This window comes from Oryzias melastigma, linkage group LG13, assembly GCF_002922805.2.
Source record: "Oryzias melastigma strain HK-1 linkage group LG13, ASM292280v2, whole genome shotgun sequence".
In the NCBI taxonomy this organism is placed as follows: Eukaryota; Metazoa; Chordata; class Actinopteri; order Beloniformes; family Adrianichthyidae; genus Oryzias; species Oryzias melastigma.
In genome coordinates this window covers 24,709,410-24,737,319 of record NC_050524.1, presented here as the reverse complement: position 1 = coordinate 24,737,319, position 27,910 = coordinate 24,709,410, and the positions used below count along the sequence as shown (strand labels likewise).

Here is a 27,910-nt window from a genome sequence, read left to right as displayed (position 1 = left end):
TCTATGTAAAAGCGCATTTTTGGCTTCCACGTCTAGCCCTTCATAACACAAGCAGCACAAGCCTAGTGTGTACGCGGGTTCATTTTTGTGGTGAAATTCGGTCAAAGAATGCAGACAACAACACCAGATAAAGTTTTCAGGATTTATTGAAATGATGACATATAATCTCCGTATCAAAATCCTCTTTGCTTTCATGCAGATCCATTTACCTTTCTGCCGTTGCTAAATAATCCACGTTCAAACCAGTGCTCCTAATTCTCAGTTTTTTGTGGTTTCATTCAAGTTTGTTCATGCTAATGCTAAAACAGCCAAAAAGACTGGAAAAATGTTGAATTTTGCCAAAACAGCTAGCATAATGCTGAAATATTAGCTAAACTCCAAGTTAGCCTAAAGAACTTAAAAAAGCCAAATTTTGCCCAAACAGCTAGCATAATGCTAAAATATTAGCTGAACTCTAAATTATTTCAAAAACTATGAAGTTTATGAATGCCAAAAGTACAAGCAGTAATGTCCTGAACTAAGCTGAATATTTTTATAGCAAGATTGCTGAAATTACTGAGAGTGTGATTGAGTTTTTACGTGTTGAAAAACGTACAGAAAGCCCCCAGCTAAACATTGACAGTATTACAGAAGCAGACCTTTGGGAGCAGCTCTGTGGACTGATCAGGCTTTATTTCTGTCTCTGTGAGCCATTCTCTTCTACTTGTTTGACAAACTTCCAAAGAAAATGTTGTGCATTTTCATTTTTCTCTTCAGTTAATTTTTTTCTCTGGCCGATTGTTCTGCTCTTGAAATGATTAGCTTCAGCTGGAGTGGACCTTTTCCGCATGTAGATAGGATGGGAGGTGAACAGAGAGCAGAGAGTGACGCGCATAAAGCGGATTACTCAGAAGAACTCCAAAGTCCTTATGACTAATTAGTGTCTTTGCAGCCATAGTTGGAGGAAAAGCACTCTCAGCTTGAAGAATCTAAATCTGTTTAGTGGAGCTTGTTAGGTCTATTGTTGTGGAGAAAAGAACTTGAGAGGAAAGAGCAAGAATGGCAACTCTATCTGGAAATAAGAGACAAGAAATCTAATTCCAACACATCATGTAACTCAAGCTGCAAACCACATACGTGGTTGGAGAAATAGGGGCGTAAAATGACTATGATGCCAAGTGTTAAAGTGTAAACTTTTGCAGAACACTGTTTCTTTAAAGACACTCTGATGAAAATGGTGTTTTTAACATTTCTCATGATGGAGGACATTTATACAACAATTTAGGATTTCAGTATTCCTTTATTCAAATCAGGAGCAGACGAAAAAATGACCAGATGAAGAAATGCTCTTTTGGTTTGGCGTCCAAACTTCGTGCGGTGACATCCACCAAAGAAACTTCTAGTGAGGAATCGACACGACATGTTGGGATGGATCCTGAACGTATCCGAGAACGGCGCAAGAAGACGGGATATTGGGAATACGTCAGGAGATAGGGAGCAGACTATTTCCTGGTGCAGGAAGGGAGCAGACTATTTCCTGGAAGAAAAAGTGAGCGACAAATTAGAAGAGGTGGTTTGAACGTGAATTACTGAGCAAAGGCAGAGTGGTGCGTGTGACAAGGATTTTTGATACCGAGATAGATGAGCTTCAAAGAGAACAGAAACATTGACAGTCAGTGGTAATCAGGACAATGTTCTCATCATTTCAGTAAATCCTGAAATGTTCATCTGCTGTTGTCTGCATTTTTTGAACAAATTTCATCTCAGAATAAACCCATTAGTCCCCACCATTCTGTCTGTGCCAAATTTTGGTGAATAACACCTGGGCTACACATACGTACATCAATATTTTAAAAATTTTTGATGTTTTTTTTTCATGGATGACACGCTAACGAGGATGGCTCTATAGGTTGATGTCATGAGATGGGCGGCACCCTAAGGAGTGAAAGGCGGGGCCTTAGAGATTGCGTCGTTTTACTTCCGGGTTCACAAAAATAACTAAAATTTCATAATAATTTGTTTTTTAGTGTTCCAAATATAAAATATGATCATAAATACCTTAAATGTGAAATGGCCCCTTTAAAGGATTTCTCAGTGTTGGATTTTCAGGGGTTTATGTTGGTCAAGCTGGAGCCGCACAACATTTCAGCAACTTAGCAGTCCCTCTGAATGATTTCATTTTCTGAGTTGAAAATAGCTGCAAAGCTCTTGCTCTAATTGAGGCAATGGGCTGTAATTGCCTTTGTTGACTTGTCACCGCCTTGGCAAAATAATTGGAAGTGGGTTAAAAAGCGTGTCAACCAGAGCAAAGCCATTCAAATCAGAACTATTTAAATTGGGGGCAGAGGGGGTGTAATTAGATCACAAGTCAGACTTTTTTTTTTTTACTCAAGAACATGGTGGTAAAAATCTAAAATCAAAATGACAATCTGTGTTAAAAGTAAAAATAAATAAATAAATAGAACGAATGACTCAACTGATATATTGTTTTTTTCTTATTAACACTCTCAGATCTACCGCAGTCACATTAAAGACTGTATTTTTCTGAGTCATTCCATCTTTGTTCAGTAAAAAATGAACTTATCAAACTTGATTGATGATCAATGTGTTGCTTTAACAAAGAAACAGAAAAAGACTATTAAAAAAAGGTTCTTTTTATGGCTGAAATGACAGCAAATGAGGCAGGCAGTAGCTGTCGTAGGCATTTAAGTTTATTCTCTAATCCCCATCTGATTTTAATTCATTTGCAGTAAATCACAATCTAATAATATGCTTTAAAACGGGCTGTAGGGTTTGGAGGTGGGCTCGTGTTTGCAGGCTCACGTTCCTGGAAATGATTGATGCATTTAAACAAACTGTGGAATTACTCTCCATGAAAAGGCTACAAGGCCCAATTCAGATTTACTGCTTTGCTAGCGTCAGTTAGTGTAAGTTAACATCACCCACTGAGGGGTTTTCAAACGCCCAAGATCCAAACTCAGCTTCATTTCTTTATTCGCAAAAACGGAACGTGACTCTTTCAGTTCATCACAAAAACTCTGACAACTCAAGACTTTTTATGAAATTTTTGAGTTTGAATGAGGTGCTGTGCTGCTGAGGTGTATCCCTTCGGAGCGCGAAGGAGGGGCATCCATGGCGGAGGATAATTATCATCCAGAGCAGGTGTTTAGTATTTGATGATTGAGGAAACACGCGCTCCTGATTTGAAGTCAAATGAGAGACAGAGTGACACTCTTCATCTGCATCATAAAGTATGATGCTTTATACTCTGTTGTTCTGAAGAAAAATACTCTTTATGTTGAGCAATACTTTTCTATCATTTAATAAATGTTTACAAAGGATGATCAGAAGTCTTTTTGATGAGTATGGATCGGTGACGGACATTCTTCAGCCATGGGGGCGTTCCGTATTCGCGGAGAGATCCACGAATACACGAATAAGGTCATTCATACAGAACACACCCATTAGATTCCATAAATGCAATTACTATCAATTTAAGTCAAATTGTTTTTTGCTTGAAAGGGAGTGAAGCAAACATATATAGTCAAATTATATTTAGTTACTTCTTATGTATATATTGTATATTTGCAAAAGTGTCATAATCTGGTCCGTTTTTCTGTCCTTTATTTCATCAATATGTTGTTTCAAATGGAGTAGGAGGAAGTTAAAACTTTTTTAATCCTACCCCTTAACTTATGTGAGCATAAGTTCATGTTTCCTTCAAAAATATTAACCAAACCCAGTAAAATTGACCAGCCTTCTACTGTTGTTTTAAGCAGAGAATAATTACCATTATTGAACCAGATATCTGTTACTTAGTACTGATAGTTTTATGTTTTGGGGGCAGGTGGAAAGGCCCTGCGACAGACTGGAGACCTGTCCAGGGTGTACCCCGCCTTCGCCCTTCAGTTGCCGGGTTAGGCTCCGGCTCCCCCGCGACCCCGACAGGGAAAAAGCGGCCAAGAAGATGGATGGATGGATGGGCAGGTGGAAAGAATGAAGCAAAAAAAGAAAAAGTTGATCAAATAAAAGAAGAATCCAATAAAGAAGATATTATGTTAATGATTTATTGCAGTTCATTACACTGAGAAAACTAGGAAAAAACACATTAAACAGATTTTTGTTTAAAAAAAAAAAGCAAAAAAACATAGCTGATTATGTAGTATGTTGCTATGGTGTTTTATTCAAATCATTTCTAATATCTGTCATCTCAGCTAAAGTGAGAAAAAAAAAAAGCTGAAATGTCTCTTTTAAGGTCAAAAGGAGTTACACATTTCAGTACCAACGCCACATGACCCTGACGGAGGTAAATAAGTTGCCTGTGCTGCAGTATGCTGAGATTTGAAATGAAGCATTTAGCATTTCAGCAGCGGTCACGCTGATGAATCTGTTGATCCGCCACATTACTGCACAGGTTGGCAGTCACTCACACACTTGTGTTTGCATGGCCTGTGTCTCTGGCCCACCCTGTCTGCCATCTGCAGCAGTGGGTTAGGATGAGGGGCCGTGAGCCAGCCAGCCAGTCACAGGGGACAGAGAGCCACATGCCATATGTGGGACTGTTCACAGAAAGCAATGCAAGCAGCCTCTAAGCCTCATTTGCTAAACCCTCCACCAACACTGCAGCCTCTCATGAGAACCCCGAGAAAGCAGGCTCCCTGTAAATCATTGTTTGTTTGTTTGTCTTCTACAAGTTTCTATTATTACTCTTCATTAGAGTTGGGGACAAAGGCTGAAGATAGCACTGCAGAAGCATGAAGACCAATGCATTCTTCACAACTGGGGCAAAGAAATGGGCAAACCTGTGTCCAATGCACTCGAGACCTTTAAGATCATAGACCGCTCATGCTCATTTTGTAACCCTTGTGCTATCTACATTAAAAGTGGGGTCATCTGGACCCCACAAGACAGCACTCTGAACTTTTCTTCTCATGGATTTTTTTTATCTTCACTGGTGTCCGTAGCAGACATAACATCCTGTCAAACTTTGAGGGATCGCACACCAATATAAGGGTGGGGTCTTCTGGACCCCATAAGACAGGAGAAGGGTTAAGGACATGCTACAGGCAACAGATCACAGCAAACTTTTATAGAACACACCAGGTTAAGTAAGGGTGAAGCAGGTCCTTGGATACACCTGTTGTGTGTTCCATACATGCAGTCTGTTAGAAATAAGTGAATCAGAATGTAGCAACACCAACCTAAAAGGACATGACATTTTCAAAACCAAGAAATTCAGAACAAAAATCAAGGAAAGAAGTGTTTCAGTGCAGGGTATCAGATATGGAATAATCCCGAAAAATAAATAAGTCTAGTTCAATTATTACTTTTTAAAAAGCTGTGAAAAAACAAATTCTCACACAATATGAATGATAAGGTCATTAGGAATTGGTTCAAAAAAAATCTGAGGTATTCACTTTATTTTTATTGTTTTTTTTGTCTTCTTTTGTTGATGTTTCCATCCAGTGGACATATTAATGTTACAATACAAAGAAATATATTTGGTTGAAATTGCTTGATTGATTTAGATAAATGGGGCAGAGACAATAAGGGTTTTTTTCTTTTTGTCTCCTTTAATTTTCCCCAGGGACAAGAGTATCATGACATTTTTGTTCTGTGGTATGAAAATGAAATAAATAAACTATACACCCCATGTGTGGGGTCAGTGGGGTATCACATCCAGTCAAGGGGCCAGTGTGCGCACCTTAAGAACAACTGGAGTGGGTGTAAGGGCACCGTACGACCACTTCACCTGTGGGTAAACTTACATTATTTATTATTGCTTCACAATACACGATAGTGGTACATTCCATTTTCATGATGTCCCTTGATGTGGCTGTATGAGCCTTAACCCTTGTGCTCTCTTCTGGGGTCCAGATGACCCAAGCCTTACAGTGACATGTTATCCCTCCTAAAAATCATTGAGAAAAGCAGTTCAGCACAGTCTTGTAGGGTCCAGATGGCCCCACTCCCAACATCAACATACCTAGGATAGCACAAGGGTTAAGATAAGGTCGCTTCCGTCCATGGAGGCTCATGGACGGAAGCGACCTTATCTTAACCCTGGAGCCCAGAAGAGAGCACAGGTTTGGTCCGAACAACAAAAAAACTACAGCACCTAAAAAGGATAACTCCTGTACTGATGCATGTGACTAAAGATGTGAGGAATCAATGACACAAATGATGCTCCACAACACTTAAGGTTTATTATTTTTGTTAAATATTTGGCATATACAGAGTCTTTGAAACCAGTGCACACATACAGTAGTTAAAGACTATATCTCTATTTAGATAAAAGCTTAAGGTAAAATGTATTGGACCTAAGCTTCGTTGAAAGGTGTGATGAATCGCATTGACCGCTTATAGACAATACCTGAGTCAAGAATAAAACAGGCTATATCTGTAGTGTGTCTGCAGAAGCCCTCATAGCAGTGAGGCTGTGAGGACGTCAGTGCTCTGTGATGCAGGAAATCAGGGAACTGTTGCCAAACTTGTTACAACATGTGAAGGGATTTTTAACAGGTACATATTGTTTGTTCCAAAGGATTTACATAAAAATAGTCAAATGGAAGAATTCTAAAGATAGCAGCTAAATTAAGTTAGTTTGTATATCTTCAACTTGTGCTTTTAGGAGTGTTTCCATGGATTTTTGGTTGATGTTTTTACCTAAATTGCTGACAAGACATAGACACAATCTTGATGGAGATTGTGTGTACTCTTTTGGCACAACATAACATCTCTTACTGGGATTGGTTGAGATAAAATAATACCGGTACGTTCTGCTTTTAAACTATGTGAAATTGTTATTAATGACACTTTCAGTCTGTGATTTTACAAACTCCATTAACTTTATGGGCTAACTTTAAGTGGTCAATAGAATGCAATGTGTGACGTTCAGTTGTACTCTTTCAAACAATGTTACTATCCTGTGTGGAATTCCTCAAGAACTGTAAATTTACTTTACAATTCATGTTTTTGAAATGGAATGTCTTATACATTAACCAAGAAAGCTCTGCTTCTTCTTTGAAATGTTAGAGCTTGAATTCCTCCCTGTCATTTAGAGTGAGCAGAGGAACAAACAAAAACTAAAAAGCTTAAAAAGCAAGTGTGCGGTAAAATCTGAGAAACCAAAAAAAGACGCATCTCCGTAGTAAAACCAGTGTCTCGTGTAAATGAGACCCCTAGTCTCAAGATACTGTACTGCGTATAGGTAAATATTTAAAAATCAAAACCAATGAGGTTCAACTGTTGAGCATTATACTAAGAACCTTATCATGGAGAACAATGGGATTGTTTAAATATGTTTTCACTCTTTGGTCTTGTGTCATTTGGATTTCTCTCAAGTTTTTTTGGCTGAGTGTGCCTTAAAAAGACAAACTTTAGATAGCTCAAAAAAGGCTGTTGTCCCTTGGCTGTCCATCTAGAACCAATATCAATTTGATGTATAAAAGTCTGGTGGGGATGAAGACCAAGGGCAGACTAGTATTTGCTCTGTTTCTGTCTCTACATTAAATATGGACTTTTTAAAACCTACGTGTCTACCTATAATAGGCTGTTTTAACACAAGAGCTTCTTTTTGCATATGTCCAAAAATGAATACATGTAAAAAAAATGCTGCTTTCAAAAATGACAAAGCCAATCCTTACGAGTCTATTGAAAACTATAGACTATAGTGAAAATTGTTTAAAGTTACCCCAACTAAAGACTGTGACACCTGGTTCACACCGGACGCAGAAGCACTGCGAAGCAGGGTCCACGTGGAGTGCACGCTATCTCCACGCTTAACATCCAGTTCACACCAGACACTTTTCTGTCCTTCTGCTCAGCTGTGGTTGTTTAGAGCTTTTTTTTTTTATCATCATCAGACACCCCAAACCCCCGCTCCATAACACTATATGTTCATTTGTGTGTATGTGTGTGTCTCAGATCTGTGTATTTTTAATGTGTTTATTTTCATCTTTTCATCATATTGTTACTTAGAAAGTTAGGACTTTAGAAACCAGCCTCGTGGAAATTTGAGGAACCTCATCAACAAGTACTTTTGGGCTAGCTTTGAATTTAGGAGCTGAATAAAAGCTTCATCTAAACTCATCTTTGTCTTTAAGTCAAACTAGTTTCCCGATTGTTTAGATAAATCATTATCAAAAAGAAAACATACTAAAACTTTAGGCTCTCACATTCAGTAGTATAAACCTGCAGAGCCGGAGACCCAACAGCGCTCACAGGACCGCATTGTCAGGACCGCATTCTCAGGACCCAGGCTTTTTTAACACAGCGCCCCTACTGGCTGGAGGACTAACAACGTTCTCAGGACGATTTCAGGACTTGTTTTTTGAGACAGCGCCTCCTTGCTGGTGGGTGCCGTTTATCGTTTTTTTTTTTTAAATAAATGCTACTAATGGTGAGAATTGGGTATGTTTCGGTCACCCTTATCTTTGATTATGACTGAATATTTCCAATGTTTTTCTTACTTTTATCTAACTACTGATAGAGAGTTGATTCTGGTGTTTTCTAAGCTCCTGAAACTTTTCAGAAGTTGAGAATATTGGGATCTGAAGACAGAGAGCCTGGAATTACTGTGCAGAATTTCTACTTTGGTGCTTAAAGGGTTCATATAAATTTGTCTTTACATTTTGTCTTATTCTGTAGCACAAATTTAACACATTCTCCACGCGAAACACATGTATTTCATAATAAAATAAAATATACAAACATTAAAACATGCCAGAAAATCAAATAAAAACCAAACCCAAAACGGATATCAAACAGTATCTTCTGAGGTTGTAAAATAACTTTTATTAGGAGTTGCATTAAACAGAATAATGTACATTCATGATGCATTACATTAAACTAAAAAAGGGGCAATACTTGTAACTTCCTAAAACCTGTTTTCTGTACAATAAATTGCAGCTGTTAATAATTCAAAAACATTTTTTTAAATTAAACAATACAAGGTTGGAAAAAATACGTTCTAGTTGGAGAGTATCTCTTTTTTTCAATTTTATACCAATCTTCCTGTCAAATTCCTCTACTTTACTAAAAGAAATATTTTCCTCTTAGTAGTGTTTTGTAAAATTTGACCTTTTATTTTTTTTAAGTCTTGGATAATGAATTTGAACCTTTAAACCTTTAAATCAAATCAAATCAAATCAATCTTTATTTATATAGCACTTTTCATATACAGGAATAACACAAAGTGCTTTAATAAACTTGTTGGTTAGAAATACTTTGTAGAACAAAATGGGCAGTGGTCATTGCTGCAGCATTTAACCCACTTTCATCTAAAGATTTCCTCTTTTAAATCGTTGTATCCATCTGGAAATAAAGATATACAAGTCAAATGTAAAATTGTAGACCTACAGTATAAAAGTAATTTACTTCTGAACAATACAGCATAAATACCTAATATTATTATAAGAAGTGATATTTTTGGACAATAGCGATGAATCAAGTTTGTATATTACACTGCAAAATAGTAAAATACATATCAATTCATATGTGGCTTTGCTCAGTAAACATTTTGTTTTCCTCTGTTTTGTCATACATTCACATCATATTTGGGTTATAATGAGGCAATGTTATTGAATTAAACAAAAAAAAGTTATAACAAATAAAAAAAGATGAAAAGATGCAAAAATTGTGCGAGCTGTAAAATTCTGCAAGATGTATTGCTAATAAACCATCATTAATTTAGATTTACACAAACAACATTAATTAAGATAAAAGCTAAGCTAAGCTTCATATAGACATCAATGTTTATGTTTCTGCAAAAAACTGAAAATTATTGGTTTAGTTTTTATATTTTAAGATTTATCTGATAAATTACCTAGTTGCTTATGTTGTAACAGCGCTTCAATAATGTTTTTACTCTTACTACTCACGTGTGCAATGTGCCTCGTAAAGTCTTCAGAAAGTAACAAAACAAACTCCAACCAGTAGGGGGCGCTGTGTTAAAAAAGCCTGGGTCCTGAGAATGCGGTCCTGGGAGTGCGGTCCTGAAAACGCTGTTGGGTCTCCAGGCCTGCAGGTACACCCTTCCCCTCACATTATTTGTGACTGTCTTGGTTTTCTTGTTACAGCTGTTTCAGTTCTGTAATACAGCTAAAACTGAGAATTCAGGAGGATAATGTTAGTGGCACAAAGTGAACTCGATTTGTGTGTTACATTGTGTGACAAGAATAAGCCACCATAACTGAAAGTTGGACCTAATCAATAGAAACTCCCCATGGATTTCCCAGCAGAATAAACACAAAGTATTTACAAAGTAGCAACATTTTCAGTTCATCTTTTCAAAGAACCGCTTGATAAACACGTCCGCTTTGTTTTAATTTGCTTCCCTCCCGCTCTCCTCTATAATAGAAATTAAACTAGCCACTTGATCTTTGGCCGAGTACAAAAGAGGCTGAGAGGATATAAAAAATAAATAAATAAAAGAGCCTTTTGTTCTTTTGCTGTTTTTGTATGAAGCTGTTGATTGCTCTGGCTCCTGTGAAAGTGCCACTTAAAGGAGGTTAGACCCAGGGTGCAGATGTGGATAACAACATGAAGAATGCTGCTCGGTGGGGGAAATTACACAATATTTATTTGCCAGATTTCAAGAGGACTTAAGTGAGCTCTGCCGTGAATAAGTGTTGAATGTGGGTGTAGGTGCTGAATGCCTCTTGTTCTGCTTGTTTGTTTTGCTCTAAATGGCCTTTAACAGTCTGAAACCCTGGAGTGTTCCTCCGCCCTCTGCTGGGTTCCTTGTTCGCTTGGATTTAGTTACTGAAGTGCTATAGACACATGGAATTTGTCTAAAAGCCAAAATAACACTAAAATGTCAGAGACAGAATGTTTTCCTGTTAGCAAAATATGAAATTTTGAAGATTTCTCTGGATTAGTGAACAATAATGTCATCTTTTTTACATTTTAAAGGTTAACCCTTTAAACACCAGAGTTTGTGTTCTTTAATTTAGTGTATTTTTTCAACCTTTAACACGATCAACGTCATTCCAGCATTCCAGGATGAAAATTTAAGATGTTAAAGATTTTGTATTTAAATGTCACAGGTGACACTGTTCCATCTCCCACAGATTGGAAGAAGAGGTCAGACAAATCCAGCAGCCTGATTGGCTGCTTCTACCCTGTTGTTTGTGTTTGAGACAGGCAGCTTGTCTGTGTTTGCACCTGTTATTTGTGTTGTGGTCCCCCAGTGCAGCTCCACAGCTCTGCTCTATACAGCAGAGGAGGACTGCACGACAGAACAGCAGGACTTCTGGACACTCTCTTTCTTTAATTCAGACAATTATCAAAGGATTCAGGGCAATTCCATGAATGCAAAGGTTTTTTTTTTTTTTTTTTAAATGTCTAACAATGTAAAAATCTTGACATTTTTTGAAAATCTTGCTTTGTTTGAAATCAATCGTAATAGATTGTAGAAAAAAAAACAACAAGCACACAAGAGTTAGAAGTTATTGCTTAATAGGAATTGAAAGTCTTCAGGAAACCTCAATCTTTCTGAAACAGTATGCACAAAAAAAATCTACTTCAAATGCAAAACAAAGACAAGAAAAATAATAATTACATGAAAAAAAGTTTTTTTTGTATATTTCTGTTGTGTCATTTTCTATGGCAAAATTGAACATATTTAAATTATTTTCAACTCCCTTTCAATCAAAAATGGCATATATATTATAGATGATATATATTTTTTTGCTTTGCTTCCCTTTAAATTTATTCTGTTTCTTTTTTATGAATTTTCTTATTAGGTTTCGGAAAAAAATAAACAAATCAAACTTGATGAATGAGCAAAACACATTTTATTATTTGGATGAATTTATCATCTGGATGTATTATAATATGGAGTGATAACTTTTACTGAAATATTTTTTATTTCTTTTTATAGTTGTTTTTAGGAGTGAGTTTATATATGGCTGTGACTTAATATGTTTTAAATTCTCTTACATGACTATGACTAGAAGGAAACAAACTGCAGTGGAGTGGGGATGGGAGTTTATGAAATTAACATCCCAGAATATTTTCCTAAAGGTCTTTTAATTATTGTTCCGAGCAATAAATGAGAAATAAGGCAACAATTTTCAAAATGTATTAATATTAATGCTACCAAAGTCCCACTTAAAGATTGAGAAAACTCACCATCATTATCTATTTTGGCTCAATAGCAGGAGGATTTTTTTCTCACTATAGACTTTTTTTTTGGATTCATTATATCTCACTGATCACTTCCCTTTAATTAGCTACAAATAGAGGTCAAACAGAAACAGCCTGCAAAAATAGTGGATGCGCCCTTAAGAAAAAAGACAGCGGGGCACCTTGACATCAGAACCCAACAACCAAGTAAAGGCCATTTCCTCAATAACTACACATCTTCTAACCATGAGACAGGAGACGGCAGAGACGCTGACCCCAGAATGTGTACAGAGGAAGCAAAGCAAAGCTTTTTTACAGCAAGGCCAAAGTTCAGGCTTCAACCCAGTAAAAAAACGTTGTCCGTGAACCAAATCCCACAAACGTCCATGAACTGACATTTTTGAGTGGAATACAAACAAGTATTCCATGACCATAACTTTGTTTCTATCTGTTTTTGTCATTATTTTTTGGTAAATAAACAGTGGTAATTGTGTTTTTTGGGGGTGATTCTGCTCATACATTCAGTGGGAGCCATCATTCACAGACGTAAAGGCCACACAGATGCGTCTTTAACTAGATTATGGTGCAAAGTGCATCTCATGTTCCGCGTTGGCCTTGACTTTAAAAGCCCAGGCGCTCTAAAAGGATTACAGCCAGGAGACTGTTATTGGCTCAATGTATTTTCACCGCCCAGTTTCACAGCCAGCCTCAGGTGCCTCACAAGCTGGCTCACGCTTGACTCTGCCGGGATCAAAAGGACTTGAGGACTTGTTCACCAACACAGACACCTCCTTCTGCAGATTGTCTGAACACCAGATGACTTTTCTGATTTACACAGACACGTTGGTTTGAGTAAATATTTGTTTTGTTTTTGCATTTTTATTGGATTTTCAACATCCTGCATTCTTTCCCTTCTTTCATTGTCATTTTTTTGTATACTTCAGTGGAAATGATACACGTCACAACTAAAGAATGAATATTGTAAAAGTTTGCACAGTTTGATCAAAGACAATCTCATGAGAAGAAGGTCAAACTGTGTAAATAAGATCAGTTGTGAAATTTTTGACGAAAAGAATATTACAGTGTTTCCCCCACGTATTTGCATTTCTGTATTCATGGTTTCACGTATTCAAAGATTTTTTGTCAGTCGTGTGACTTCTGGTTCGTGACAAAAACTCAAGATGCTTGTATGAAGGAGATGCTGCAGTGCTGAGATGTATCTCTCCGGCCCGTCGGGTACCCCCTCCTCTCTCCATTCCCCTGCAAGGAGAAATGGCATCAGCTGACTCAGAAAAAAATCCTGATATGCTGAAGCATGGAGGATAATTATCATCCGGAACAGGTGTTTCATATAGATTAGACCAACAAATTTTGGAAGAAGATGCCCTCTCGGACTTATTTGATGAAGGAGGAAGAACGCACTCCAGGTTTTAGGCACAGGGACACTTCTCATTTGCGTCATAAAAAACACTGATGTACATTCTTATTTTTTGAGTTAAAAAAAACTCTATCTCAAACAATACTCCAAAGTTCTTTAATAAACATTTACAAAACATAATTAGAAGTGTTTTTGCTGAGATGGATTGGTAACAGACATTCTTCGGCCGCGGGGGAGGCGGAGACTGGGGTGGGGGGGGTGTCTTTGTAATCACGGTACTCGCGGATGTCTCTGGTCCCTTACCCCCGGAAATAAGGGGGGGATACTGAATGAAGAATACATTCAAAAGAATAGAAAAAAGCTAAAACTTTTTTTTATTGGCCGACTCCAATGACAATGTTTTTGATATATTCTTCTTAGATTTTTCTGATGATGGACGACATATTTAAAGACAATTTAATCTATCTAAATTATATATATATATATATATATATATATATATATATATATATATATATATAAATTAATATATGATGGGTGTGAGGAAACTCTACTGCTCTCTACAATTACTCGTGGTCTATAGGGAAATTACTCCCAATATTATCGGGGGAATTTTTGTGGTGGGCCTGGAAAAAGTCTGCAATGACTCTAGTTACAGCACATTATGCTCAAATAGTCTAAATTACGGTGACTTTGAGGTACCTCTGCTGTCAAATTTGACAGTTTCATGCATTTTCAGCAGCTCCTTCACCACCACCGTCCAGGATGCATTTCATATTCTGTACATATCCATCCGTTTTGCATCCCCTGCCCCCACCCCCAACTTATTCAGAGAGCACATCTATGTGAGAAAAGCAGGAAGCTGCAAATGCCACATCTCCAACTGCACATACAATAATGGACTGGGATAATGGCTCTCAAATGATGCAGAGAGGGAACATTTGTGACTCTGAAACCATTTGATAAAGAGGGGTCACGGTGACTGGAGGTGACTGCAGCGAGGAGGGCACCTGCAGCTGCTGTGCATCAACTCCTGGACGTTTGCATGGATGCTTTTAGGTTTGTGTTTGGACCTGCGATGCATACGACGCCTCCACCGTCGTCTCCTGTGTGGTGGGGGGCAGCAAAGGGGGCTCTTTCTCTTCATCTGGAAGTAGAGCAACATTTTTCGTCATGTGATCGCTCTGAATTGAATCTCAAAAGCTGGCTTTGAGCCCTCGTCTCAGCTTCCCTTACGTCTTGAGTCCAGATTCCAGGGCTTGAGGAGCGGTCGTGATTAAAGCTGACCTTTGCGTCAGTGTTAAAATATTGCTACCCTTATGATGCTGTGAGAAAAGATGAGGAAAGAAAAGTCTCCCGTGAATGTTTTTGTGTGTGGTTCACCGTTGGAAGTGGAGCCTGTGGAGTTTTCCAGAATCTCTGTGCATGTCTGTTTGTTGTCCCCGTATCTTTTGTTTACAGCGGCTGGAGCGCTCGCCTGGTGGCCTCGTGCGGCTTCGCGAGCGCTTGCTGCTTCTTGATTTGTTCAGCTCAGAGTCCTGCTGAAAGACAGCTCTGCTTGCTAGCCGGCCACCGCACTCTCCTCCGCCGCGCCGCTGAGTCGTGCCACACATGCGCACGCGCGCCCCAGGCCCAAACGCTCGGCACTCCAGCCAGAATGCACAAATTGCCAGTAGCCAGAAAACAACATGCGGATCAGCACGCCAACACATTTTCACACACAAGCACACCTACGGCTAAGCAGACCACCCTGCGAATTTAGAAAGGCACAGCACGATCCCGGTGTATCTCATGCGGCCGCGGGCATCTCCTCATATCAAGACACTAAACCAAAACACAACAGGCAGGGAGAAGTCAGCTGCAATTACAAATCGGTTTCCTTTAAGTTAGCTGGAGAGTTTGGAGTGGAGCTGCAATCCTTCGTCCTCCACTGGCGGGATGAGAGGACGGCAGAAGGAGCTGCTCAGCGAGCGCCGCGCAGGTCAGAGTGTCACTGTCTGAGGGGGGGCTGTGGAGAGGCACATTCAAAGTGACCCAGGTGTTTGGGCAGGAGCACTACAGCTTTTGCTGTATGCTCTGACTGACTAATGAACTTGCTTGTACTCTACCCTCGCTCATGTTTATTCAGTGAGCTTCAGCAGCTGCTGCCGTCTGAGCTGCTTTTTGCTTTAAATTTGGAAAATGAGATTATGGAAAGAAAAAAAGGTTCAACTGCTTTGAAGATTTGGGTAAATTAGTAGAACAAGTGGTTGTCTCACGGCTTTATGTTTTTACCTAAAGACCAATTCCAATGTAAATTGTGTTTTAACGTGTTTTTGTAAAAAAAAATTTCGATGATGGAGGACATATTTAAGAAAAATGAAGCTCAAAATGGCATTTCTGAATATTTATTTATTAAAATTGTTTGAAAATACAGTTTGGAAATTTTGAATCAACCCCTGCTGCTCTGCAGGAACTATGTCCTAAAAACGACATGGATATCTCACTTAGAATGTATGGAAGACAGCTGATGTTGAGAAATAAGAAATATTTATTGTGGAGAGTTCTACAAAAACATCCGGACACGTGTAAATGTCTGAGTTTATGAGATCATTGTGAGATTTCAAGAGCTAGTTCACTCTCACTCTGGGGGTTATGTCTGTATGACAGCTGCTTCCGCCGTGTTTCTGTGACTGAGTTTGAAGGCTCACTGTCTAGTACAGGGATCTACAACCTTTAACACTTACAGAGCCAATCGGGTCAATTTTTAACGGACCAAAACCATCATGAGCCACAAAGGCTCACTTCATCCTTTAGAAAAATAAGACACTGATTTGTTTTTATGTCAATGCTACCATTATGATAAATACTAATCAACTTCTTTTGTATCAATAACACCTAAATATAAAGAAAAAATACAATTTTGTTTCAAAATATGACAGTTTATAACTTTTGACAGAGGTAAACGTGATTTCCTTTCAGAATAAAAGAAACCTTGTGTCACATAGAATTAGCTCAACGCGGCCAGTGTAGTACCAGGTAGTGTAATGTCTGCAGTGATTTAGAAAAAACAAGTTTATTTTACCATTTATGGTAGATCTCTGCCAAAAAATTTATAAATCCAAGTCAAAAACTAAATCAATTGTGAGTCTCACTGTATCACTAAATATTATTCAAAAACAGAAAATCAGTTTTATAATCCAGTTGCCCTAGTTCTGGTTATGCTTTTGGACGTCCAATTGATTTTCCGTGGTACACGGTGCACTCTAGATCTGATGTCTAAAATTTTTTAGCACAGTACCGTTAGTTTTTTAAAACTAAAAACTTTATTTTTCTTTAATGGAAGGCAAAAGAGTCACATGTGACTCTGGAGCTGCATGTTGCAGACTCCTGCTCTAGGGGTGAAAAATAAAAACTAAAGGAGACCTTTTTTTATTATAATTGCCTCGATGAAAATGATAAAAACATCAACAAGTTCAGGAGGCCCAGCTGCTTCCGCACCCGGCAGCAGCTCTCTGTCTGCCTACATATCGAGCTCCGCTGACTCCCATGAGGCTGGCTGCAGCCAGAGAGCCACCATGGGTGCGAAAGGCCGGCGATCTCTCCAGAGTGTGTCCTGCCTTTGCCCAAAAGTAGACAGACGAGCTCTGCAACCCTCGGCCCCAGTGGGTTAAGGAAATAAATGGAAGTTCAGGACAAAAACGCTCGCATTGGATTAGTATTCTTCCTGCTGACTGAGTCACTGAAAGGTCATGTGCCCAAAGCTGAGTCCCTGATTGGTCAAAGTTTAGATATTTGAACTCAGGCTGCAAAATTCGCACAGTGCCAGAATGGCAAAGGTAATGGTAAAGTCGTGCTGCTAGACCACAGCGGGACTTCAGATCGCCTCAATTTGCGTCTGTGGGATTGACTTAACATTGAAACTGTCCGCCTCTGCCGTGCTAATTGTGTGAATGCAGCATTAGAATCACGAAAAACAGGAAGTGCATCAAAAACCCTCACAAAGAACTCCGGGGTCTTTTGAGGACACAGATCAGCGCCATGATGAAGCGGTCTAAGAAGACAACAGAAAGTGAGCCGAGACACGTGTCCTGACAGCAGCACAGTACGAGTCCATCCTGAAGACTCCCAGTGACCCCTTTGATGGACGTGCCTGAGCCTGTTGAGCTGTCGCGAGCTCCCAGTGCACCTCACAGCTGTAATTGCCTTTCAGCCTCAGGAATGGCTAACTGTCTCTGCAAAGTTTACTTTTCATTATGCTGATGTATTCATGGTTGGCCCTCTGTCAGAGTTTAATATCCAACACACTGTTTCTTGATCTCAGATGTTCCTCACCCCTCTGCCTTTTGTTAGTGTCACTGCTCACACACCTGTTGGAAGGTGGCGCACCCTCACCGCTCAGAGCTTCCAGTCGACTCCATCTTCATTTGCATTAAAATGGTGGTGGGGGCGGGGAATGGGGGGGGGTATATCCCGGTGACCTGCAGCTAGCAGGAAAGGGCATCAGAGCTCCAGCATTCACTCCTCAGCTGTCACACACCCTGATTATATTAGTCAGGACAGAGGTGATAACTGTATCCCCCTGATTAATTTGATATGAAGAACAAAAATGATTCAGTGGCCTTTAACTCCACTCATTTGTGAAAATTACAAGGACGTGGTTATTACTGAAATGTAATTTGGTTGCTAGATAACAGAATGTGGCGTAAAGGAAGGCAGTAAAAAGCTGGGAATGTGGTGAAATAAATCAAAACAACGATTAATGTAATCTTCACGACGTCCCGCCTGCGTGTAAAAGCAGTTAAGGGAAAGCGTTTAACCCGCGTGACACTCGCAAGAGGCCGGCTTTTATTTTTTTTGAAAAGGAAAACTGAATCTCAGCGAGTGAACGCATCCAGCACGCTGCATTCCAGCGCCGGCCTAAATCTCTCGATAAGCCCTTTTTTCATTTTGTCTGTTCCGTTCGCTCAGACTGCGCCGGTTTCACGTGCAACGCGGACAAATCGGCTTCCCTCCCCATTCACAAGGCCGGGTTATCGCATGCCTTTTACCGAGTGCTTTGAGCCGCCGTACGAGGTGTTTGCTTTTGAAAATTGGGGTCACTTGGAGTGCCGTTTTGGCAGAAGTACGTATATGAGTGTTTGCTGCTATTTTTTAAGCACTCATCCTTTTGGAGTTTGTCTGTGGCCCCTGAGGGCAGCCGAGCGGCGGACCAGTTCAATCAAAATATTGAAAGGGCAAATCTCCCGCTTGAAGTTTGTTGTCGGCACACAAAGCCTCAAAGTTTCTGAGCAAAAGGACAAGTCTGTATTTTACCTGCTAAGGAGGGGGTCTCAGTTATACAACGCTGGTTGGGGCATTCACTGTGTTAAGTGGCAGAGCAAATGGCTAATCACTTAGTGTCAGGGCTTCAAGCCTTACAGTCATGGGCTCGATCTGGATAAGTGGCCCGCAATGTTTCCCCAAGGACTCTCTGGGACTGTTGGGTCCGTGCTTTTATTTCTCCACCCATCTTCCTGCCCCCTCCTCAACCCCTGATGGTCTGCATTATTTCAAGACAGAAGAAGCCCCTCATTTTCTTGTAACGACTCCGGGGCAATCTCAGACCTTCAGCCCATGAACCCAATCCTGTTCAGCAGCTGTCATCAGGCGGAGTTAGCGTGTGGGCGTTTGTCGACTGGGACCCCATCAAGACGGCATGGTGATTACTGGAAGGCATCTTTGATACCACCATCACTTCTGATGAAGAGCCTCTCCATCTCCCACACACAGTGTGACAGGCTTTTGAAAAGTCATCACTCACGTCAACTTGTGGGCAGAAGCGTTTCTTGAGGATAATCGTGATGGCGAGCTGTCTGACACGTGTTTTGACTGTGTTGGGTTTCTGTTATAAGAATGTCTTCCATTACATCCCCATGCCCTTGCATCTGGAGTTTATGGTTTCATCTCATCTTTCACTCTTTCAGCCTGACTCTGTAGAACCACATGACTGTGATTCACATGTCAAATTGGAGTCCATGTACTCCAGATTAAATGCTCGACGGTTGTCCAAAAATGTGTTTATAAACTGACACTCCAGAGACGTGTGGGAGGAGCCACTGTCCATCATTTTTAGCCTAATGATTACTATATAGAAGCATTGACTGTACGTCTTTTAGGGCAGCCACAAACAATTATTTCAATAGTCGACTAATCACTAATTATTTTTGATTAGTCGACTAATCGGGTCATGCACAAACTGGAGGTGAAGCACACTTCTTAATCATCTTTAGCTTTAAACTAACTAAAAATAAAGACAATTTAGATGATAGTTCATTCAACTTTTAGTGAATCGTGCAGCTTCTGTCCTTCATTAGTTTGTGGTATTAAAACAAGATTAAATCAAATGAGGTCAGCATCGGAAACTAGGAACTATTTTCCACTAAAGATAAAATTTTGGTCTCACTGAATCAAAGTTTACAGCTTTGTTCAACTTTACTACACTCTGACGTCATATAATATAAAGTAACAACTATTAAATTAGTCGTTGACTATTTTTATAGTCAAAAAGTCGTTGATTAGTCAACTAATCGTGGCAGCCCTAATGTTTTTTTCTTACAATGCATGAAAGACATGTATGATGTTGAAATATCAGGTTTATTTATTTTGAAGAGCTCTACATTAGCATGGGTAGAATCGTAGTCATTTCTGGGTTCATGACATCATTCAGAGACTCTCCCGGTACGTTGTGCTTCACCATCTACTGCAGGATCTGCATCTGAATGGCGGCAGCTTTCAGCAGTACTTCTGTCCCTCTGTGATCCAGTTTGACGACTTATTAGTCAGAGAAAAAAAAAGAAAAAAATTAAAGGATCTTTTTAGCGAGAAAAATATCATACAGTCAAGGGGAGAGAACGATCATGTTTGTTTTAGACTCCACCCACTGATAATGTCATCACCACATCACTTGCCAAAGCTGAGTCCCTGATTGGCTAAGATCGTCTTCATTGGCAGACTTCAGATATTTTAAATCCTGCAGCGGTGCCCAAAATGGGCTACCAGACTGACAGCGGCGTTCAAATTGCACCGCAGGACATCTGTCCGTGTCTGTGCATTGACTTGACATTGAAAGTTATCATCTCTGATGCGCAAATTGTGTTTGGTGTGATTAAAGTTTAAGAGCGAGCAAGTCCCTTGAGCGGTGAATAAGACTGTCAGGACTCCAACTTCCAGTTCCCCTCCCAACCACCAGAGGGATCCCTCTCCAGAATACTGATCTCCTCCGTTGCTTCTTTCACCAGCTGAACTCATTTACCTTCATCAGGCTCACCATATTTATATGCTCAGTTTGTACCTCATTCTCTGTGAAGTATTGCCTAGTTTACCCTAGCAATTTCTGAGCGGTCCTGATTTCACTTTTGCCTACTCGTGTTTTTGACCCTTGCCTGTTTTACTTGCCTCCCTGTCTAGCTCCTCGTCTTTGACCTCTGCCTGGCCTTTGACCACATCTCTGTTTTTGCCCCTGTCTGTTTTTGGATATTTATTAAAACGTACCTGCTTGCACATGGATCCAAACGCCTCCGCGACTTCATCACAAAGACAAGTTTTCTAAACTAAACATTAGCAACTAGCTACATCGTATCATATATCTTCTGCTGTTAGAGCTGGCACAATTATTCGACCAATCGATGACTAATCAACTATTAAAATAGTCGACAACTAATTTAATAGTCGATTAGTTGTGACTTTATATTATATGGAGTCAGAGTGAAGTAAAGTTGAAAGTTATAATGGCATTCTGCTAGCTTATTGGACTATTTTGACATTTTTTAGGCTAATTTGGAGTTTAGCTAATATTTCAGCTACATGCTAGCTTTTTTTGGCTAATTTCAGATTTTTTTCTGTTTTTTAGGCCAATTTTGCATTTAACTAATATTTTAGCTGGCTATCAGCTTCAGCGATTACAGCTATTAGTTTCAGTGATTTTAGCTATAAATTTAAGCATCTCCAGCTACTAGCACTAGCATCTGCAGCGGCCAAATTCAGTTCACAGCTGGACACTAGCATAATCGCAGGTAATGCTACATATCTAATTTTTAGCTAGTTTAAAGCTAATGGTGGTTGAGATGTGTGCTTTACATCTAGTTTGTGCATCGGTGATTAGTCGACTATTAAAATGATCGTTTGTGGCAGCACTAATTGCTTTTAAGGACTTGTTCTAGATTATTGTTGAAACAAATATAGTCGTTTCTAATTTTGGCCTCTGACAAAACATGTTCTTAATTAAAGTAAAATTAATGTTTCATAAAAGCCAAACAAAAGAGTTTACCCTGTAAGGCAATATTTAACTTTGTCAGCAGACCAGTGGTTATGAAGTACTCATTCACTCACTTTGTTTTCAAGGTGACGCTAGCGTTCTAACTGATTTCCTGTTACCGACGTAGGCATATATCAACAAGATGGAAAATCCCTGATGTCTTAGTAGTGAAAGTGTTGACTGCTCAATTGAACAATATTCAGAAAAGGCTAATTGGATTAAGGTGAAATGTGTTTTTTGCTGAGTCGTCCCATGAGTAAACACATGCTAATCAGGACGCAGATTTAAGATCTAAATAATGAAATTGTCTGATTAGAAAAAAATGTCATATTTGGAAATAAAGCAACAAACATCAGTAACATTGTGTACTTTTTTTTCTTTTTGGTGTAGTATGGAGAAAATGCTCCCTTCCGACTCCAGCCTCTAGTGGCTATTGAACGAACTGCAAGATTCATTTCCTGACATTTGGGAAGGCGATAGGGGTTATTGGTTGACAGTTAGCTTTGAATGTGAAGGCAGCTGTGGATAATATTTTAGCTGTTGCCATGTGTGTCAAATATTACTATTTGACTTGTTAATTTACACATTCCACTAATAAGTTTTGCTGTAATTACTGCTCTCTGATCTGGCAGCTGCAGCAGCCAAATGGCTGAGTGGGGGTTCTTTAAAGCTGCTTATCTGCTTTTGCCAAAACAGACATTTTAAACCAACATTTAAAACATTGCATGAAGGATAACTTTTAGGTTTTTGTTTTTTTTTCCTTTTTAAAAAAAACAAAGTTTGACTTCAACAAACACAAAGCAAATGGAATATAACCAAACCATGGAAAAACAAATGACTGGAAACATAGACTGAAAATAAGCTGGATAGATATTAATCTGTGATGATTGAAATTTATAAACTATTGATCATGGTTGTTGCTTTCACTTAAAATAGCGGACATTTTTGCTAGTTTATGAGGCAAAAATTATTATTTAATTATTTTCTGGACTATAAGCCGCAGATATCTATGTTGAAAATTTTGATATTTACTGCATGTAGAGAACAATTTGTATTGTGAATGTACATGTCTGTACCTGCTGTCTCCAGCGTCTCAGCATAGATTAATTGATGCTAAGCTTGTGTAGAGCAGTGCGGTTTCCTTCCTAGATAGCAAGCTCCATGGTCTTCTACTTAAAATGGGCCCCATATAGACTTCTTTGCAGGATTTCCATAATGAAGAAGCGAGGATTTGAAAACATTTACCAGTTAGTAATTTGTCATGAGTGTTCTATCTGCTAAAAAAAAAAGTAGCGTTGGCTATTCTGATTTACATAGATTTTTGTCTCTTGTTTTTGATTCTATTTCCGGTTAGAGCTCCCCTAACAGTGGAAAAAAAATCCACACAATAGCCGCACCTTTGTATAAGCCGCATGGTTCAAAACCTTGGAAAAAAGTAGTGGCTTATAGTCCAGAAAATATTATTTTTCATGGTTGAGAATCTGTGATTCCGGATCGTTTATTTTCTTCTGGTGGACCAGAAGTAGTCAGAATTTGTGATCAGGTTATAGCTTTACCGAAGTCAATGACAGCCAGCAGCACGCAAAAGACTGCCACTCTGGGATTTGAATCAGGGCCTAATTAAATTGAGCGTCCAGTATCAGTGGTACCAGAGCCGGACGCGGAATGGTTCTGGTACCAGGCACGGAGGTTGAGGATCCCTGATTTAATTGGAGCAGCCAGCACATAAAAAAGAACAAGATGGGTACACCCAAAACGTCAGTTTTTGACACAGAGTGTTTTGTAAACGTACGTCAATATGTGACGACTTGGGTAATCAGCACGTGTTGCTCCAGCATGTCGTTCTGCACAGGTATTTTCTTTGCTTTCTTTTTACCTTTTTCTATGCAAAATGTTACTCTAAATGACAGAATGAGCGAAAGTCTTTGTGTTTCAGCAATGTCAATGCATTAAAAAAAAACGTTTCAGCATAAGAGTTTGTTTTTTTGTTAGTTGTACCTGTGGGACTGGGGGTGATGACACGTACAAATCATGCTGTCCTCTGAAACCTTTGTGAAACCACTGTCATCAAAATACACCTGAAAATAACACACTTTGGCATTTAAAGCAGAAATCCAGAGACTCTCCTTTTGTTTCACTCAACTGTTGTAACGAGCTCATGCATATTTATCATGCTCTGCTGCACTAACATGCTGTACCCTAAGAACAACAGTTCCAGAATCTGCCCTCAAGTAAGAGCAGTTTTACTGTCCAAGAGCAGCATTTTTTTATTAATTTAAATAAATACTTGACAGTAACAGTAACTGGTGAAAAAAAATCAGTGACAGTTTGAGTGTTTTTGATTGACTGTCTCAAAACTTTTGATAAACAAACCACATTTTTAATGCCCCTTTTCTAGTTTTTTAAATATTGAGAAATAAATAAATACTTCTTTTCAACAAAACAGAACTTTGTCCTTGTTTGCAGTTTATTTCCACTGAACAAATTAGAGACTGACAATAGAAGATAGTTCTAGAAACCCTTCAAACCAGTGATTTCGAAACAGTTTTTATCAAATGTAATACATCCAGTCCTGTCTTAGCAAACGGTCCATTTCATGTTCATGATGGTTCTATAGTCAAAGGTTAGTTATGTTTGGGAGATTTACTGTTAGTTGTGTTCCACGCTGACAGTCACTTTTTTGTTCATTCATACACCAATACAGATTTTCTGTCTATATTCTTGTGCATTCTTAGTTACAGTGTACAGCTCTATTGCTAGATGAACAGACAGGTAAACCCATTCCTAACAAAGTGCTCTCTTGTTTCCACAGTGAACAAACACAAGCCTTGGATTGAGACATCGTACCATGGGGTGATCACTGAGAACACCGACGTGGTGCTGCTGGACCCTCCGCTCGTGGCCCTGGATAAAGACGCCCCCGTCCCATACGCAGGTATTGCGCGCTTTAGGTTTCAAACTGCTTTCAGCTGGAGCATGGAGGATGAAGGCGGTAAATGAAAACACTGCGTAGCTGCAGGACGTTCCTCCCACAGCTTCATTGGCTTCTCTTTTTTTTGGTGTGAACTCTGCTCCACACCAGAACCATTTAATCCACTAATCTCAAAGAAACATGCATCACATATAGGACTCCTACTTTCCATTTAGCTTGAGTGAAAAAATATCCCAAATAAAACCCACAGTGGCTGAGGACACTGGGAAGAAAATGGATTCAAACCGGATTAGACTCTATTCCACTTTGTGGCCATTCCAGCTCATCTAGCAGGTGCCAGCTCTTGTGGGGGATGCTAGCTGGAGGCTGTGCAGGAGCGAGGAGCCCAGCCATACCTTCAGCAGCCAGGCTGCTAATGTGGCCAAGAAGCTCACACGGGGGTGCTGTGCCGGGCAGCAGCCCACTCACAAAGACCCTCAAGCTGAGTTGGAAGCATGGATGGATGAGAAGGAGGGAAGCGTGTCCAAACGTGCATTTGTCGTGCACTCTCACAAAAGCTTTTAATTTTTTTTTTTTAGTCTTTGCCACTGTGTGCGCATGCATGAGCTGTGGCATGGCCGCAGGGCCCTGCTGTAATGGCCACCCTACAGGGAGAAGGAGCTGAAGTGATGAGGCAGTGGGGAGGGGAGCTGGCTGACCGGGAGATGCCCTTTGGCTCTGGATAAGCTGAGAAAGTGCTCTCTCACACACATGCATTCCCTTTCACACACTGGACAGGCAGACAATAAGGGTGAAAAGTGAGAGCACTCTGATAGATTTACTAATAAGCAAGAACAGCAGCATTACCAGCCAGACTAATCCCACTTAACCTGACTTTTTTCAATATCTATTAGTTCTATTATCCACTTTTGGATTGATTTTCCTGTCATAGCTGTTTTTTTCTTTTCATTTTACCTATAAAATCTGGGAAGAAATAAACAACCACACACAGGCTGACACACTACACAGCAGCTTCTGTCACCGCTTATGCTACGTTCACATACGCTCATTCATAGGGCTGGGTGTGGATAATAATTTACAGAAACATTTGGATTCACCAGAGCCTGGATCAATTTGATTCAGATTTTTTTCTATTCTTTAATTCATTCAATTTTGAGTTTAAACATTTATACACATTTGTTTAGACATACATTAATAATCTACTATATATTTTGAATATATTAATATTAATCTGATCCAGTTCACATACTGTAAATGTATCAGTGAAATACTGAGATTGTTAATATCATCCAGTGTTACATGGATTCTCTAAAGGAGAAGTTCTAACTAAAATGTTCAGATCATTAACATTGGAAACATTGTTCTGATTCTCCTGGAGGACGTTTCAGTTTGAACACTAGGTGGCGATCACGCTATAGCATCACACCTTATTCCAGAAGAAATGTACAAAAAATGTTGCTTTAGCCCATAAATTGTTCCTTTAACAAATATTCCCTTAAAAGAGTTTGGAAAATGTATGCCTGTGAGTTTATAAAGATGTTCATTTAGTCAGGAATGAATGTTTAGGTCGACGAGTGTTAGCATTAGCCGTCCCAAGGGAAATTCCATTAAACAAGCTGACTTGTGCTATATTATTATAAATCGATTGTTGATCTATTAAGCTTAAATCGATTCAAATCGATTAATCTTTTTTGTCAAACGAGCCCTTCTCGTTCAAGTGACCACATTCAATGGAAAGTCTGCGTAAGCATGTGCACATGCGCATTTTGGGCTTGTGTGTTAAAAAGACACATTTATTCTACACTAGGAGAGTTTTCAAGTCCGTTTTCAGGCTCCAGTGCGACCATTGAGCACACTTTGAAAGTTAAACCAGTGGACTTTGTCCCACCAGAGACTCTGATTTGTTAGCTAAAGTTCCAGTAGTTGTCATACCTGGAAGTACTAAATTTGTTCTCCACGTTTGACCCCTCCCCTGTGGGAGCGGTGAGATGCAGACTCACGCTAGGTTCACACTGGACACATAAGCGCCTCAAAGTGACTCATAGCAGATTGCTCACCACATCTGCTCTCTCCTGCAATTCACACCAGACACTCATTTTTTTCCGATGATCAACAAGCGGTTCTGGTAGAGCTTTTTCGTTGTTGTTGTTTTTGCCATCATGAGTTAGTGAAAAACCTAAAAATATTACCCCATGTTTCTGCTAAGAAGAACTGCTCTCTGCCTGTCTCCTGTTGTTTTTTTAGTCTTTAGTATAATTTGAGTGTGGATTTGAACTCAGGGAGGATACTCTACTACAATGCCACTGAGCTGCAGGTCTATGAGTTAGAAGTTCTGTGTGAATATGTTAAGAGCACATTCAAGAATGCCTCAAACATGTTCTTGAACGTACATCATATGCCTGCTGTGTACATTTCATTACTGTAGACTCTGGGATCCAGCAAATTATTAAAGTGATCTGTTTGCTTTTCGTCAAATTGCTGGGGTGGAGTGGGACACTTGTGCACAGGTAGCAGTTGAGCCTCATTAATCAGGTCATCCAGGTTTTAATTACAGCCACAGACACTAATGTGCAGCTGACAGGAGTCAGTGGTGTAAATAACTGTGTGCATTGACAAGTGCATAACAAAACACCTGCTACAGCTGCCTAATAGTACCTAACAGGGCCATAGAGTGAAGTTGCACCAATCTATAATCATCTGCAAATTCAAATTTGAAAGCGTTCTCTCTTCCTCTTCTTTTTTTCCCATCACAGTAAACCTGTTCAGTAATCCTCTTGGGCTGCAGAGCGGGGTGCAGCAGTCACCACAGTTACTGGTCTGGAACAACAGGAAGCGTGGCAGAGCTGTGTGTGAAAGCTGGCTAAGACTGGCATCAGACAGCAGCGGGAGCTGCAGCAGCTCACAGCCTTCACAATTACTTGGGCAGAAAGGCAGCGGTGTGCAGCGCTATATGAAATCCTTGTTAAAAGCATAGCTATTTCTCACAAAGTGGATTTGCTTTGTTTGTAATGAAAATGTGGGCGATGCAAACACCTTAATGCTCCAGTAATCAAGAGAAGTTGCTTCAAGGAATTTCCTTCACACATTCAGATTTTTCTGTCTTGCAGTTTATCACTGATTTTTAATCCATGTGATGGAGAAACTGTTGTGGAAAAAATATGTAGTTAAAAAAAGCTACTATTGGGTGAAAATGACCCCGCCCAATAAATATATATAT

General features: G+C 39.5%; 1 protein-coding gene across 1 annotated transcript in view; it reads left to right on the top strand.

The window, feature by feature from the left end:
• Positions 1–27,910, top strand: part of LOC112136445 (calsyntenin-2) — a 425,180-nt gene that overhangs the window by 127,754 nt on the left and 269,516 nt on the right. Inside the window, exon 2 of the mRNA XM_024258148.2 lies at positions 24,574–24,696. Coding sequence (XP_024113916.1) covers positions 24,574–24,696 — 123 coding nt within the window. The remainder of the gene's footprint in view (positions 1–24,573; positions 24,697–27,910) is intronic.